Source organism: Anser brachyrhynchus, assembly GCF_964034855.1.
Source record: "Anser brachyrhynchus genome assembly, chromosome: 5".
NCBI lineage: Eukaryota > Metazoa > Chordata > Aves > Anseriformes > Anatidae > Anser > Anser brachyrhynchus.
In genome coordinates, this window is record NC_137699.1 from 56216927 (window position 1) to 56234144 (window position 17218).

General features: G+C 41.4%; 1 protein-coding gene across 5 annotated transcripts in view; it reads left to right on the forward strand.

The window, feature by feature from the left end:
- Window positions 1-17218, forward strand: part of KIF26A (kinesin family member 26A) — a 100170-nt gene that overhangs the window by 13165 nt on the left and 69787 nt on the right. Inside the window, exon 1 of one of the 5 annotated variants that reach the window (XM_080593219.1) lies at window positions 14965-15116. The exons of 3 other annotated variants lie outside the window; for them this stretch is intronic. In XM_080593219.1, coding sequence (XP_080449345.1) covers window positions 15105-15116 — 12 coding nt within the window. In that variant the 5' untranslated portion in view covers window positions 14965-15104. Of the gene's footprint in view, window positions 1-14964; window positions 15117-16284; window positions 16423-17218 lie in introns of those variants that run through there. One more of the 5 variants, XM_080593220.1, reaches the window with a different exon arrangement.

A 17218-nucleotide genomic window follows, 5' to 3' on the forward strand; every position in this document is an offset into this window, starting at 1 on the left:
TCTGTCTTCGGTTACATACAGCAGTGGATTCTCATTCAACAACAGTTTGCATCGTGGTGGATTTCTTGAAAGTGGAATCGGAAACCTGTGTTAACAGGTGGAAAATGAAGCCTGCTGGCGCTGTGTGGTTTCAGTTGATTGACGCTGGTGAAACAGCATTGGATCAATGTGTTTATTTCAAATTAGTTTCTCTACATCCTCTTTACCAGCACATCCTCTTCATTTTTCTGTTCCGGGGGAATATGATTACCTGTGTTGGGGACAGGCACTAATGACTCAGACATCGTTTATCCAAATCTAACGGCAGCTCATCTAAGAGGCAGACAACTCAGACCGATAATAACACAAACTTTCCAAAAGATGTTTGCCTTTGGACTGATGCTGAGCATGAATATTCAGTCCAATCTGTGACATTTGAAAGCAGTTAAAGTAAGAGGCGGTGTTTAGCGGTGCTGCCTTTGGGAAGACAGTAAAAGGACACAGAGTTTATGCTGCACCAGCGTTATGGTATCTGAACCCATTTTCTCAGATTTGTGTGCTATATCCTTCTATTATTCTGGTCATGGCTGCTCCTAAAGAGCAAAACGGCTCTGATTTCTGCTCTTAAGAATTTAGTTGGGTTGTGGCATCCTACTGCCAAGTCTTTTGATGACACGGAAGATGTATTATGTGCAGGGCTGGCTTTTCTGACCCACCTCAAGTTCTTCACTGGGCTTTTTATTACTGTAGGAGGGCTTGATGCTTGTAGGATTGGGTGCAATGAAAAGTAGACAGGTAAAGAACTGCAATGCAGAACAGAGGTAAACACTTGACCCGGGGAAGTGAACACAAGCGAGAATACAAAAGCATTATTCTGATGATGCTTTGGAAAATCTTTTACTTTTGTGTGTTCTTTTTGTAGTTCCTCTCGCTAGCCCAGGTTTGATCTGATTTTCTTTCCTCTTGCCACTGGGACAACAGTCCTGTTTGCTGGTACTGGGAAGTAGTCCAGGGCATCTCCTGTCCGTTTTGAAGGCTGTAGTCCAGCTTTCTATGGAAGCAGTGAAAGGTCTGGTACAGAAGCTCACCTCATTTAAGCATAAGGCTACAGAAGCAGCTTATCCACATCGAAAGGAGTGAGCTGAAAAATGTCTGATTGTTCAACAAGAAAAAAATGCAGATCTACTGAGTGAAGAATCTGTCTCTTTCTATGCCTTGACAAGATCCTTTAAGTCTGTGCAAGAGCAAAGAGTTAAGATAATCCTGATCTTTCAGAGTAGTTAACCCAGAGTCTTGTATCTCAGCTGAGTACAATGCAGGAGTGTCATCACTGTGAGATTAGAATAAGCTTCGTTATCTTCAAAGACTGTTTACTTAATGGTTTGGAAGCTCTGTTTGTAGGTAGAGGTAGGAAATGTCCTCAGGCAGGCAGGAGCTGATAGCATTAAATAGAGAGCAATGTTTCTCCTTGCATCTTTACATCACGTGTGTGCTTCTCCCAGCCTGCTGGCTGCCCCTGCTCTTGTGTACACCATCGGCGTGGAGGTCTTTAAGAGACTGCCAAGGTAATTTTGGATGCTCAGCACTGAGCCCAAGCAGTATCTTTGTAGCTTTTGGATTATTTCTTCCATGTCCTAGCATCTGAGGCCTTTATAGGTTAATCATGTGGTCAGTCTTTAGCCTCTGGTTTGTTTTTTTGTCGTCTGCCTGTAATTTTCTTCCAAATTTCAGTGAATTTTCAGGGGAGATGTGCTTGCAGGGCAGCTTCTAAAAGCATACACCTGAGTGCCCACAGCTTGTTTGTCTGGGGAACAATGGGATAGTAAAGAGAAGGGAGCTGGATATGCTGCTTTTCGGTGTTGGGTTATCAGTGGTGCGTCCTGTGGTGCGATGGATGTGGGACATGTCACCATGTGTCACTGGCTCTGCTGGGAGTCCCATTCTGTCAGGGAAAGGTGTCATGGAGATAAACGTCCCCTTCCAAAACCCTGATGTGGTAACCACCTGAGGAATCAACTTCTGCAAATCCTGGGACAATACCGCTTGTATTTTTCTTACAAATATACATCAATACCTTTTCCTTAAAATGTTGGTTAGAGATCTTTTAAAATCTCAGAGTAGAGCAGTGCTACCTAGTTCTGGATATTCCAGCTATCGCTTGTAGTCCCGTGCAAGACGATACGCAGTTGTTTTGGGCTTTTGGAGGCTCCTTGTGCAGGACTTGGATCTTTTCTGTTGTCCCATCTGCAGAGTGCCTTTTGATGGCAGTGAAGTCACTTCTAATCTCTAGTACAAAAGACAATTTGTGCAGCCTGCTTTGTAAAAGCTGCAATAAATTTAATTTGGAATCTATTGGGATATGTAAACGTGTCCCACATGCAAGTGTTTAGCTCTTCCATTTTTCTCATGAGAACATTCCTGTAAAAGTGGTCTTAAAAGCAAATTTGTGCCTCCTTGGCACTTTTTTTTTTTAAGACAAAGCAGAGATGCAGTGTTTTAGGCAGATATATTTTTGTTCCCAGCTGTTTTGAATGCTCATTTGATGTTAAGTCTTTGTTCAATCCAGTCCTATGTCATTAATGACTCTGGAGTAAGTAGGTATGCAGAGCTGGAGGAAATCCTGTTTTATATGTTCCTATTCTAGGAGAGCCTCAGAAAGACTAACAATAATGCTGCTTGGTGAGGTAATGGGTAAACATAGTAAGAAATAAAAACGTGCTTACTCCTTACTGAAGCAGAAAAATAGCTTATAAAGCATAATGTTGACTTTGATATGTGTAGATAATCTGAGCTGTTTCAGTCTGTGGGTTAAGACGTGAGCTACAGCCGTCAAAACAGGAGAACCTGTCCCTCTGGTTGTAAAGGAGTTGTCAGCAAATGCAAATGAGAATTAAAAAGAGGTGGGAGCCCAGTCATAACCCAGCAAAGTCATTGTAAAGGCTCGTTTTGACTTCAGCGGTCAGTGAATTCCTGTCTGAGGTGGAGGGGCATGTTGCGCAGCTCAGCACTGCGTGTTATCATGAGTCCGATTTCGGTTCCAGTGATGGGGTGGGTGGTGCACAGAGAAGCTCTGGTGAAACATTGGGTTTGTACCTCTTCACGTGCCTTTCAAGACACTGGGGGAAACAGAGAATGGGGGCTTTTCCTTCCCTTTGCTGAGGGAAGTTTAGTAGGAGAGAAGTGTTTGTTTTCAAGAAGCATTTTTATAGGAGGGCAAATTTCTTCATCAGCTTCTTCAGGAAGTCAAAGCTGGATTTAGAGCTTTTGATCTTGGTCAGTATGTAGAAAAACAGGATGAGATTTTGGTAGAAGTTTTGGGAAACTGACTTTTTTTTTATTTTTAGAAGAAAACATAAAACTGTGTATGATTTTTCTTGAGCCAGATTCTGTAGCAGCTTGTGTGAGCGCAGTGGAACATCCGAACTCCAGCCTATTGTCACTGTCTGTGCTATGGACTTCCCTAGGGGCTAGGGCAAGTCAACTAGCACTACAGATTTAGATGTATTTACCCATTTCACATATGCATCACTCGCATATTAGTGAGTTGCCTACATATATACCAGACCTGTGTAGTTGGTGTTCCTTATATTGCATCATTTTTTTTTAGTGTGCATTACTCTGGTGCATACACTCAACCATAGTGCCAATCTCACTGTACCTTCATATTTTTGACTGTGAAACAGCAGCGATGCCTTTACTTTGAGGAAGTAGGCAAAGTCATACTTGTGGCACATCTTAATTCACAGATTTCTCTAGGTTGGAAGAGACCTCAAGATCATCGAGTCCAACCTCCGACCTAACACTAAGTACTCCACTAAACCATATCCCTAAGCTCTACATCTAAACGTCTTTTAAAGACCTCCAGGGATGGTGACTCCACCACCTCCCTGGGCAGCCCGTTCCAATGCTTAATAACCCTTTCGGTAAAGAAGTACTTCCTAACATCCAACCTAAAGATCGCTTAGAGGTTATAAGCTTATTTAAATATTGGTGATTTATCTTGTTTTGCTTTATTTGATGTCTTAAATGTCAGCTGCTATGAACAGTTCTTAGGATTTGCCTCTTTTATTTGGGCAATGTCAGCTGAAGAGAAGGCAGTGGATGTGCTAAAAGCCTTGCTCCCCTAAGAATTCGGTTTGCAGTGTGTTTAGCTGGGGAGAAAGCTCAGTGACAGCTGCCCTTGGCTTTTCCTTTTCGTTTTCTTTTTCCCCTAAAAGTTGCCATCTTACACTGTTGGTTTAATGTTGAAAACAATGCAACACATTTACCTGTGCAATGCCTTCCAGGTGGTGAGAGAGAATTGAGGAATGAGAGCAAGCCTGAGTGTGTAGTTGGATGGCTCTTGGCTGACCTAAGCTGATGGCTCTGTATGTAATCCTGATCTCTGCCTGCTTAAAAGAGCTCCTTAATGCGGAGAGCTGCTGCCTGTGTGATTCCTTTTGACTCATGGGCATGTGCCTTCCCATCTCGTTGGTGGGTGCAGCTACCTTCAGTGCTTTTTGCTCTCCTTCTGTGCTTCTGGAAAGGATGACCCCACCAGGAAACCTTCTCCTAGGTACAGAGAGCTCCTCCCTGATGGTGGGAGGACTGGCTGCTTTCATCGTCCGTAGAGGAGCAGGCGGTCATGACTCCCTGATGTGAACGGTGGTTCTTGGTGGAGTATTTAGGCTAAGGGAGTGAAGGAATGAATATGCACCGGGTGCCACAAGCCTGTAACTGACTGGCGGAAAGTGCGTAGGAAAAGCTGCTTTGTAACTCGTACTTGCAGCCTCTCCCTCCCCTGGGACCCCAATAACTGCATTACTGGCTCCAAGATGTAGGAGGGAGGGAAACTGTCCGTGAACAGCTGCTTTCCAGAAACACTTGAGATCAGAGTCTAATGAGCGTGTATCACCTCTAGTGTATCTTGCTTGTTTCAGGTTATGTTGTGATGGCAGTCCTGATCATTATCTCATATTAATTTTCTAGAAGCATGATGTATGTGGATACACCTACTGCGCTCAGATTTCACTGTGAGATTAGAGACATGTTTAGGAAATTAGTAATGAGAGAAAAACGCGTAATTAAAAATGGTATCAGTTTGGAAGCTCATCCATCTTCAGCCAGCTTTCTGGAAGAGAAAGGAGTCTTACACAATGCTTAGTGGTGGGAAAACGCATTTGGCTCTCTACATTTTAAACAGGAAGGAACTATTTAAATGACAGACTTACAATAGTAATCAGGGCATTTACTTGGGAACATGGGGTTGCGTATTGTAGCAGCATGATGTTGAGGTAACTCAAACTGTATAAAGTTTAGAAGGATCTCATATTTGTTTTAACGATGCCTTCAGACAATTGTTTTGATTTATTTGGACCCTTTATAGAGTAATTGGGTCCTTGGACTGAAAACAACTTTTGTATTTTGAGATAGCCACTATTTAACATATGTAAATCTGACTATAATGTTACGAGGTTGCACAGTTAACAATTTATTTGTTTCCTGAGATGTGCAATTTTATATGAAATGTCTTAAATTCAGTATGCAACAGAATTTTAGTTCTTCATCCCCAATGACCATTATAAAATTGCCATATGCCTAAAAATGTGCTCAGCACAACTGTGATTCTTCTGACTCTGAATTTTCTCTCATTTTATGAAGGGATCCTTAGATCAGAATAAAATTACTCTTTTTCAGCAATAGGATAAACACCATTTGGTTATATATAGTTCATTATAAAATACCACTTCTATGCATTTCAAACAGTACACATGGTTTGTTTGTGTTCTTTATGCCATTTTTCATGAGCAGTTAACAGTAATGTTGTCTCTTTTTTTTTTGTCATGATATGTTCATAAACTCTGTTATCTTTCTCTTTGGTCCAACTTAGAAACACCCAGAAAACTGAAGCAGATGTCAGAGCAATAACCAGGTGTACATTGTAGTACTTAGCAAAGTTTTAATTGCTGCAGGGATGTTTCCTAGTTAATGGATCTGTTTATTAAGTGATTCTATCTGTTGTGTCTTGCTCAGGAACTTACCTTACATATGGTATTTCGGGGCTGAATCTGGGTATGTTATCTAGCAACAACCTCAGAATAACCTTGCAGAGGGATGTGCTTCTTCAGTTGTACTGTATGAAGTTGTACTGTCTGCAAAACTGCTGAAAGGCTTGTCGTGCAGAGCTCTGTGTAACTTGTGATTTTTGGTAAACTCATTAAGTGTTTTAGAGTTGCGAGTTTGACACAAGGGGGTCTAGAGCCAGCTGGGCCTCTGAATGTGACCAATGTGTAAATATTTATCCTTGTTGACTCTGTAAGCACTCTGATGTAAGGCCAGGCACGGAGGGGGTGGTTGGTGACAGGCAGAATGGCTCTGTCTTCAGCTCCAGAGCAAGAGCAGAGCGTTTTAGGGTGGCTGTTGGGGGTTCTGACTGTTTGAAATGATGGCTGCCGTTATCTGGGAGGACAGCGGGCAAGAAGGGTATGGCCAAAACTGCTTGTAGAAGACAAGCAGTTCTCAGTGGTGCTTGGAGTGGGAAGCTCTTAAGTTGGTGGCCAAGGGACCTCATGTCTGGGAGCTGGAGGTCATCAGCAGCAGTGATGGAGAGTGGTGGCAGCTCCCCAGCGTTCCCTGTAACATTCACCCACGGAGGACTGGCCTTCCTGGAGGGGTGCGAGAGGCAGCATGGTCTCTTGGATGCTTCTATGGAGTCTGTGCTGTTGTGGATGGAATGGGGAGATGTGGATGTAGTCCACAGTTGTTCGCAGTTGCTCTGTGCTTTAAGCCCAGAAGCAACTACATGGTACGAAGAGGAGACCCTTGGTCATGTTCTTGTGTAGTGCTGCAGATTTGGACCCAGGCCAGGCCCTGGAGCCAGGACTGGGTCTTTTACGAGCAATATTATGTATTGATGGAATAAAGAGAGAAAATCTTTTCCTAGGAATTAAATAATTGCTTCCCTGATGAAAGGACCCAACATCTGGCTCTTGTGCTCCATGTACTTTGTCATGTAGATGTAACTGTTTGCTTTGTTCCTGGCAGTAACGTTAGGTTATTAATGTATGAAGCTGTTTCCAGGTCAGTGGAAAACTGCATATAAATCCTGATTACATGTAGTTGATTGTCTTTAACTCTTTATAAGATATAATTAGTGTCCAGTAATCATATTGTGGTGCTGTTGCTGTGATTACACTGGTAGTTAGTGTGCAGTGCAATTCTGGTTTTATAGAGTGGAGCTAATGTTAGCTTGATTAAAATAAAGGATAAATATCAGCCTGTGGTGTTGGCCAGTTCATTTTCTCACCTTTCTGCAGGCCAGTTTCATTGCCTCCTGCAGTTCTGAGATGTGACTGCCTGCTGCCGAGTGGATTCAGATTAAAAAGCTGTGATTTTTAATATGTGGTGCTTCAGGTTGAAGTGGAGCCACTTTCAGTAACGGTGTCTGCGATGGGAGGGAAGCAGTAGATTGCAACAGGGTCTTCAAGGACAGTGACTTGGTACAGTGCTAGTGCCTAGAAATGTTTTCATCCTATTGTAATGAGTAGCTGCTAGTTCCTGTTGTTGTTTCTGTTTTGATTGAGTGCCCAGCCGGTGTATGGTGGAGATAGGATGTTAGGGCAGGGAAGGGAAGTAACTGTCAAAAGTGCATCTCCCTTAGGAAAAAAAGAATGTGGAGGTACGGTAGAGTTGCGGATTAAATAGCACTTATTTTTCCTTGGTTTTTGTAGTGCGCTGATTGTATGCAGTTTTCCACGTGTTGGGTAATGGAAAGTTGGCCCTAGAGGAAGTTACTTTGTAATTCAAGTTTGGGGTTATAAAATCAATCACTGTTGGGTCACTAATTGGTGTGGAAGATAGGAATTTCCTATACAGTATGCTAAGTTCATTGTTTTTTTGGCAGTGTGTGCACAGTGGGCTGTTCCAACGATATTCTTTCCTGGTTCTGTTGTTAACTCAGGAAAAGCATCAGGTCATTTATAGCTACACCCAGATTGCCTTTTTTTTTTTCAGAAGAGTAAGGAGGAGGGGGAAGTTTGATGTCATGTAGAATCTGCATGTGTTGTATGAAGTTTGTTTTCATCTGTCTGTGGCATAATAGCGAAGCTTGGCAGCCATATAGTAATCGTGAAGATTGATTGCTCTTGGTGTTAAGCATCTCGCATCTCTGAGTTTATGTCAACACAAGCCTTCTTCCAGCAGCAGCATCTGGCTCATTGGCAAGAGCTGCGGGCAGTTGTTCTGATTGCTCTGGAGATGCCTCTGGCTGTCATGTGGCTGCTGCCTTGGCCGTGCTGCTTTGTTATTCTAGCTGGTCCCATTTTCATTTATTTATTTTTTTGGCTTACCTTTGATTCTGATGAATTGCTCTTGAGATTGTGGTCTTGAATAAATCTTGCCTAAGTTCCTTGTGCAGGGACTTCCATGATATGATGATGTTAATTTACTTCATTGAGTGCTGATTGAAGCGGGAGCAGTAACATCCCAGTCTGTGCCTTCTGTGCAGGTTTTTCCTGTGAATCACAGCATCAGTCTTGCGAAGTAAAACACATTTTTGAGCATATCCCGCTTGATAGATTTCTCAGAGACTAGAGTTGCAGGGGTAAATCAAATATTACCAGTACTCAGCTGGTGTTTGGGATGGTGCTCTCTCCTAAGCTCGGAGTCCTACAGACAACCACTCGGATTTGTCAGCTTGATTATATGGAGTAAAGTTTCTGGCCTCGTTGATATAAACTATCGCAGGAGCAAAGAACAGCATGTGTCAGCTCAGGATTTACATCACCTCAAGTGCTGTTGCTGCCTGTTTGATGGTATGTTTTTATTCATAGTACTTTAAAAACATGATTCTTTCAGAAGTACTGTGGCTTTGAAAAACATGTAGGCTCAAGTAAAAGTGAATGTTTCATAAAACACTGAAGTTCCTATTTACATTAAATAGGCCTATCAGGGTCATTGCCTTTTCTGGTTGAAATTATCAGGGCTGTGATGCACAGGAGGCCAGAGAAGATGGTTATCTTCACCAGCCTTAAGCTCTAATGATCTGTAGAACTGCTTCAGCACTGTCCACAACTGGAGCTGTTTGACAAGCTGTCAGATTTCATAAGGATGTTAGCAGGGGATGGTTACACACAATTTTCTGGTTTTAAATGTGTATTTACATCTGTAATCATAATAATAAGGCACCCTGGGTGGCATGTATGGTGTTTTTCTGGTGATTTACTGCAAATTTGATATAACGTTATCTATTGCCACAAAACTTGATTTTAAAATGAAGGGGAAACTTGCACATAAATGTGCAGATGCCATGAGGCATCCCCTCAGCCTGCTCTGCTTGGGGCTGAACAACCGAGGGACCTCAGCCGCTCCTCATACATCCTCCCCTCCAGACCCTTCACCATCTCTGTAGCCCCCCTTTGGGCAATCTCTAATAGTTTTGTGTCTTATTTTATATTTTGTGGTGCCCCAGACTGCCCACAGTACTGGAGGTGAGGCCGCAGCAGCTCAGAGCAGGCCGATCCCTCCCCTCGCCCGGCCAGCAGTGCCGTGCCTGACGCACCCCAGGGTACAGTTGGCCCTTCTGGCTGCCAGGGCACGCTGCTGGCTCACGTTCAACTTGCTGTCGACCAGAACCCCTAGACCTCTTTTCAGGGAGCTGCTCTCCAGCCTCTTGTACCCCAGTCTGTACAGATATCCAGGATTGAAGGTGCAGAATCCAGCTCTTGTTTTTATTAAACTTTGTATGTTTGACTGGCCAGCCCTCTACTTTGTCAAGATATCTCTGCAAGACCTTTCTACCCTAGAAGGAGTCAACATCTCCTCCTAATTTAGTGCCATCTGCAAATTTACTTGGTATACCTTTCTCTTGCACTGAAGTCATTTAAAAGAACTGTCCCTAAAATGTAGCCCTGTGGAACTCCACAGGCTGGCTGGCTGCCAGCATGATGTAACCTCATTTACTATAACCATTTGAGGCCAACCTGTTCGCCCATCATATTATGTATTTTTCTGTAAGCTGGATATTTTGTCCAGAAAGATACTGCAAGAAACAGTACCGAAAACTTTGCTGAAATCCAAAAAGATTACATCAGCTGTTTTCCCTTGGCCAGCTAGGTGGGTGATCTTATCATAAAAGGAAATTAAGTTTGTTAAACAGAACTTTCCCCTTGTGAACCCGTGTTGGCTGTTACCAACGACTGCATTGACTTTCAGGTGGTTTTTGGTAACTGTCAGAATAATCTCCATAATTTTACCAGGCACTGAAGTGTGACTGAGAGGCCTGTAATTACCAGGATCTTTTTTCTTGCTCTTCTTGAAAATTGGAACGACATTTGTCAGCTTCCAATTGATTGGGATCTCTCCAGATTCCCAAGACTGTTTAAAAATAATTGAGAGAGGTCTTGTGATGACATCAGCCAGCCCTTTGAATACCTTGGGATGAATCCCATCAGTCCCCATAGACTTGTATGTATCCAGTTGGAGCAGCAAATCCCACACAAGTTCAGGGTTGACTGGGAGTTTGTTGTTATCACAGTCATGGTCCTCCATCTCAGGGCTCATCAGCGTTGAAGACGGGTAAAGAAGGCATTAAATGTTCTGCTTTATCTACCTCCCTGTTTGTGAGGTGACCATCCTCATCAAGTAATGGACCAATGTTATCTGTGGTCCTCCTTTTGCTGTTAACATATTTAAAAAAGTCAGCTGCCATTATGAAATGGAGAAACACATTGGTGAAGGAGTGTTTGTTGTTGATTTGAAATTAGGAATGGGCATACATGAATTTAGGAGGAGGGAAATCCTGACTTGGTATTCGGTATGAATGTTGTGGCTTTCCTTAGGGCCCAGGTCTCACTGGGGCTGTAATTTCTCCTCTTAAAAGAAACCTTTCCTCCTCTGTACTTGGCCTTTTCCAGCAGGGGATGAGGAAGCTTCTCTTCCAAATGTCGCAGAACACAAATGAAAATAAAAACATCCTATTATGTTGTACCTTCAATTGAACGGGAGCATAAATGTATCCTGTGATTTTTAAGCATTGTCTATATTTGTGGAATATCTATGGAAGTGACATTAGATACCATAAATGTTTAAGAGACCTGTGAGCGTGACTGGTAGGGTGAGCTAGAGTCTTTCATCTCTTAGTTGCTGGTTTTAATAGGATCTGGCTTGAAGAGCGTTGAAAGTTGTTGCCAGGTGTCTGATTGCTTCTGTGTCTCAGGAGATAAGGCTTTTTTGTGAGGAGCCTGAAAGAGTTTACAGAGGTATTTCAGCCAGCCACCTATGGGCATGTCTACATATATGTCTATTTTAATGTGTTCATATCTCATGTTATAATAGAGCTTATAAACCATATTAACTTGTCTTTCAAGATGCTCTGAGTATGGGTAGAGTGGCTTTTTGTCTGCTTGTGGGTACAACTGTGTTGATTTATGTTTGTAGAAGAGACACCTTAGGCAGAGGGAGTTTCTTTTCTTTGATTATACTAGCCCTTTGTGTGGGGAGGGGTTGCACAACCATCCTGCAGGTTTTGCAGGACCTCACTGGGGCTTCTCACCCCTGCTGCTATAAGGATTACAGGTGGGCATTAGTCACAGTATTGTTGCCCTGCTGGGCTGAGGGGAGAATGAAATAAAAAAGGCAATTTCTGGCTTGTTATTTAGGTTGCACAGAGAATGTACAGTGCTTTCAGTGGTCCTGTTAGGTGTTTTAAAGGTACAAGGCTGGATACATGCTTTCTTGCTTACAATACAGTATAGCCCCTGTAAGGCTTGTGTTAGAAGTAAGTTGTGGATAAGCATTATCTAATAACATTCAGGTAGGCGCTGTTGCAGAACAGTAAGATCAACAAAAGCAGCAACAACAGTACGTTACTCTTAATAACCTTACTACTGCTACTAGTAATTCTGTTCTTACTATGTTTTTTTTACATAGTGTCTTACTGTGGCACTGCTACTGTCTCATGGTCCACAATGTAGTAGGTGCTGAACTTTTTGTCTAAAGAAACTGTTGATATAGGAGAAGCGTGTAAGTAAACTACAGCCATAGAACACATGGATATTTAAAGTTTTCAAGAGCCCTTAAAAAAACTAAATCTTATCATTCTTTGTTCAGCGTATACATTTAAGTTCTTGGTATCTCCATCCCTATGTCTTTTGTGGGGGTATTCAGAGAAAACCATGCTCTTTTTTTTTTTGTGTGTGTGTGTGGTTATTTGCTATTCCTGAAAATGTGGTAGGTATGTCTCAGGGTTAGAGGAGCAATGGGTATACTGAGCGCATCTTTTGAAGGTGTTGTGAAGTGTGCTCGTGATACTGTCTGTAGAAGCATTTGGACAGATAAGCCTGAAGATGCCTATGGATTCATCTTTCTCATGCCATCCTGTTGTCAACATTTCTACTTTCTAATGCAAGATGGGGCCAGCAGAATGGGGTCAAATACTACTGTGTACCAGCATCTTAGCTGAAACCAATTGAGAACCATGAACCTTGTTTCCATCCAAATATAGAGATATGGGAGGCACTAGGGCTTTGCTTTCCAGCAGATAGCTGATGGCAATTTTTTGAATTTACTTGCTGAAATCCCGCTCCTGAAAAGTAATAAAAATGTAGAATCCATCTTAAAGAGCTGCTGTGGGGGGAATAGACTGGAGAGAAGTGGTGTCTTGCTAATATGCCACCAAGTAAGCAAAGGTTCTAGAGCAGACTGTTCAAGGCAGCGTGTGGCCTGCTTGTGGCTGAGGAGTGGAAGTATACTTCATCCTTCCTTTTCTGTTGATCCGATTCATCCCTGCTCAGAAGTTTCTTTGCTTTTGTTTTCTTGATTAAGTCAAAGCAAAGAGAAAAAGGGAAAACTCTAAACCACTGCAGTACTGCTTAAATTCAGATGTAAACCCAATTATTTTCAGCCAACAAGTCAGTTTTTGGTGAAGCAGTTAAACTGAAGCAGTGGCATTTTAATTAAGATGAAGAATAAGTATAATGCACTTTGTTTCTGAAGACAGACTGCCTGGTGTGCTAACTATGCACTATATGCAGCAATTTGTAGCTTGCAGGAGGAATACACAATGGGCAGCCCTTCCATTCTGAAAGCTAAATCGTTTCTGTATGGTCCTCAAGTATTCATTTACCCAACAAATAATTGATAAAATGAGCAAGTGAAAGAGACACTAAGAGGGTGTGATCCAATGCCAAGCACTGGTTTTCACAGTTGATTTTAAATCAGCATTATGCTAATGATCTTCATTTGGAAGATGTGTCCACTCCCTAACTTCTGCTGCTGAGCGTTCTTTTAATTGGATTCAGATGGTTGGACTGAAACAGTTTTAGGGTTAGTATACAGATGTCCTGAGTGCTCCAAGCATTTTTTCCTTATCCAGTATTTCAAAGCCAATATTGCTTTCACGGAGGCTGGAGTCCAGACGTTCCTGAAATCCCACATTAAAGGTCTGTCTGATACAAATGGGCACGCTTCTCCTGAGACAAATGCGGTTACAATCACTTAAATGTGCTGAAGATCTCATCTGGAGCATTACCTCCTTTCCTCATCCATTGGGCTGTCTGGACTGGGATGCTGGTCTCTGGCCAGTTCATCAGTGAAGGAGTCCATCTCACAAGAATTGCCATTGTGGTCTGGTTCTGAAAACATGGGCTGGTGTCTGAATAGATGTACTAGTGGAAAGAGCCTTTTGTTTTGAGTAAAATGATATCAAGAGATAATGTTTCTGAGGCATTTTGACAAGACATGTTTTTTGTGGTAGATGCTGCTCAGATTTTCATGCCTATGCTGAAATTCAGAGATGCTGTATTACTGGAAAAGGTTGACTGAACTCAGGCTGTACGTGGAGTAGGTATCATTCAATGTGATGAAGTCATCAGAGAGCATCAGTTTTCAGAATAATCATTCTAACACTTTTCATGAGCATATAGTTTAAGTTTTTTAAAAAAATAAAAAGGCAAAAGAGGAAAGAAGTTGTGGCTATTTATAGAGTCTAAGAGTTTCTGTGGTCTGAGTTCCCATGTTTGTAGGGTAACCAAAATTTACTCTCCAGTTTCAAAAAAAAAAAAATGATGAAAAACTACTTACATTTTTTAAATGTCTAAATTCTATCAAAAGTTTTTATTATGTGATGATGAGCGTGCAACTGTTTCCCCAAATGCTTGCTGCTGTGCTAAATGATAATACAATAAAGAGAAAGAAAAACACAATGGGTGTTGGAAGACTGTTTTCATATGAACAAAATCAGTTCAGAATTTGCATTCTGAAGTTACAGTAAGCCACAGACCCGAGAGGGAAAATCGAAGGATTACTTAAAACCAACAATAAACATGCAAATTAAAAGTAATCATTTTTAAATGAAGTCACACACTATTAAAAATAAGCACAAAATTACATACTAGTTTGGATGTGTAGTTTATAGAATACACAGAATGTTAAAATTGAATCAAATTAAGAAAAACATTTTCCAAAGGCAAGTAAAATATCTGTTTAATTAGATCGTAAAGAAAGGAGATTAAAAGTAATATTTTGTAATAGAGTAATTACTATTTTTCAGAAGTAGTCAGGTTCCTGTGTGTTGATCTAAATTTAAATATGATAGGAGATCTCTTTGGGGTCTTTTGTTTTGTGTGTGTCTTTAATTATTTTAAATCACAAGCACTACCTTTATTTTGTTTTCTTTGCACTAAACACACTGTGTGGCTGTTTGCTCCCATATTCTGCTGGCTCACAAACGCCACTGATCTCAGAGATCAGCTCATACCCTCTGGTTCTGGGAGGTTAAAAGCCAAATCATTGCAGGGGACTATACAGAAGATAACAGGAAAGGCCCCTGAAACCATTGGGAGCTCAGTTGAGGTGCTGATGGGAGTCTGAGATGTAAATAAACCAGATTGCTCTCATTTCCTCTTTCCACTGTATTATGCATTCCAATAGCACTATTCATCTTTATGACAGACACCTATTGCTTTAACTTTACTGCGGGCCACTGAAGTACATTAAAGTGGGCAGGAAATGGAAATAAATAGAGTTCAGTGGAGGCTTCAGAATAACTAAACATTCTGCAGTCATTTTTAGTGTGGGGTCATGTGTGTTTTAGCAGATTGAATGTATTGCTTGACTTCTGTTATAAAGATGGCTGCTGTTTGAAGGAGATGCAGTATAAAGTAAGTGTGCTCTGATTGATATATATGTACGTGTCTTAAAATCTTTCTTTTTTCCTCAAACTCTTTGGATCGCCAAAGATGAAAAGAAATAGGGTTAAGTTTCAGCTGGGTAGGGTCGATGGGGGATACATCTGTGTGCACTGCCTCAGGTTGTGGTTAGAAACAGAAAAATGGCACTGGAGATCTGAAGAAATCTTGCTGGCTGACAGCATAGGTGGAGGACCACAGTCCATTGGCTTAAAGTAATCTTCCTCTTAAAGGTAGTGAGATGTTCAGGTAGAGAGACCAGATGGAGTGTGGCCTTAAAAATGCATCCATTTGTTTACTAATCCATTTGTATTTTACTTGTTTTGGAAATGTGTATTGCTCTCCTGCTTATTCAGAGGTCTGGATGTTACCACAGACAGCTAAGTTACACTGCATGTGCCAGATACCCTTGGAAGAGGGGATTTCCAGTGAATTCTGTTCTTGTGAAAGCTTTGTGTGTTTATTTTTCCTTGATTGTTTATACTCTGATAAGACATAGGTCAGTAACTGAATGAATTTACAATATGGGTTACTTGAAGACTTAGAGCTCTTATTTTCACTCCCTTGAGATAATCAGCTACTTGGAAACTATTCTGTTTAAAAATTAAAAAACTATTAACATAGTTGCGTTTTTCCTTGATTACATTGAGTGGTATCTAGTTTTGCTCAGTACTGTGTTCTTTCTTCTCTTTTTCTGACCGTGACTTTATAGTCAAAAGCAAGCATCAACCTTCATCATATTTATCTGTGTAGAGGATATTAGTGGATATTCCACAATGTCATGTAAGATAAAAACTAATTTGTAAGCAGCACAGCAGAAATTGGGAAAGACAATTAAGACAAAAAATCATTATCATTGATCCTTCTGCACTGGGAAAGTACATTCCTTTCTCCCAAAGCGTCTTTAAAAAATGTTGTTTGCCTAGGTCTGCATTTAAGGATATACTTCAGTGTAACATTTGGTGCTTTTTCTTTCTTTTTAATTATCTTTATATCAAAAATTTAATTTAATTTGGAATACTGCTGCAGATATTTTGCATTGCGGAAACTAGCAGCAGGCAGAATTACAGGTAATTATGGGGGATGGTTGTTGGCAATTTGACTTTTCATCATTTGTTCGTTGTCATTTGTTCACACTCTGTGGATAGTTCCTCACTGAAAGGATTAGGTTACAGATGGGTGGGTGGGTATTACTTCAGTGACTTTAAGTGAGAATCCAGATGCTTTTCGGCATCCTCTCCTGTTGCTTAGTTTGGAGGTTGGAAGTCAGTAGCTGCAGGTAAGATTTAAAGTTTCTATCCTTGTTTCTCGTTTGCAAAGCTTTCTATCACTCTCTATTAACAAAACAAACAACCTAAGTGCAGGCTTTAAAAGCTTGGGAATTTACAGACTGAGGTAAAATTTCAAGAGAATCTTGAGTTTTGTTTAAGTGCATGTCACTCAAATGGACTCAGGCTCTGAAAAGCGTTGAGCTCCAGCAAGGTCATTTGGTGTTGCTTGCTTTTGGAAACCTGGCTGTTGTTTTGGTGTCTAAGCTCCAGTGGGGATTTTCAGGTACTGGCCTTTGGACACATCACAGTTGTTTTGAGTATGTCTGTAGTTTCAAGGGCAGTGGTCTCAGGCTGCAAAGTGTTTTACAGTAGAGAGATGCTGGGCTTTGTTTGTGCCCCACATGCAGCACATCGGTGTTAGCTGCACCGCTGAAAACCTGCTTGGTACTTGCTGGATTTCACAGGGACAAAATGCAGCAGTTGAGTCACACATCAGAGAGTGATGTGTGAATTAAATATTTTTTTTCTAAGTTATTGGATATGTTCTCAAATCTGAGCTTGTTCTACCTACTTTTGGTTTCAGAGAGAAAGCCTGAAGGCAAACTCCAGGCTAAAAGCAGCAGCACTGAACTACATGGGTATTTCACTATTATTTCTAGCATGAGCACAACCCTGCTTTCCCACGTTTACTGTCTTTCCCGGTTCAGCTAGGAGCCACTTGCAGACCAGGTCTGTATGTGCTTATCCTTGTGTGGGTAATTTGCATGTGTGCGCTTAATTTACCAGGACCTTGCAAGGTCGCTT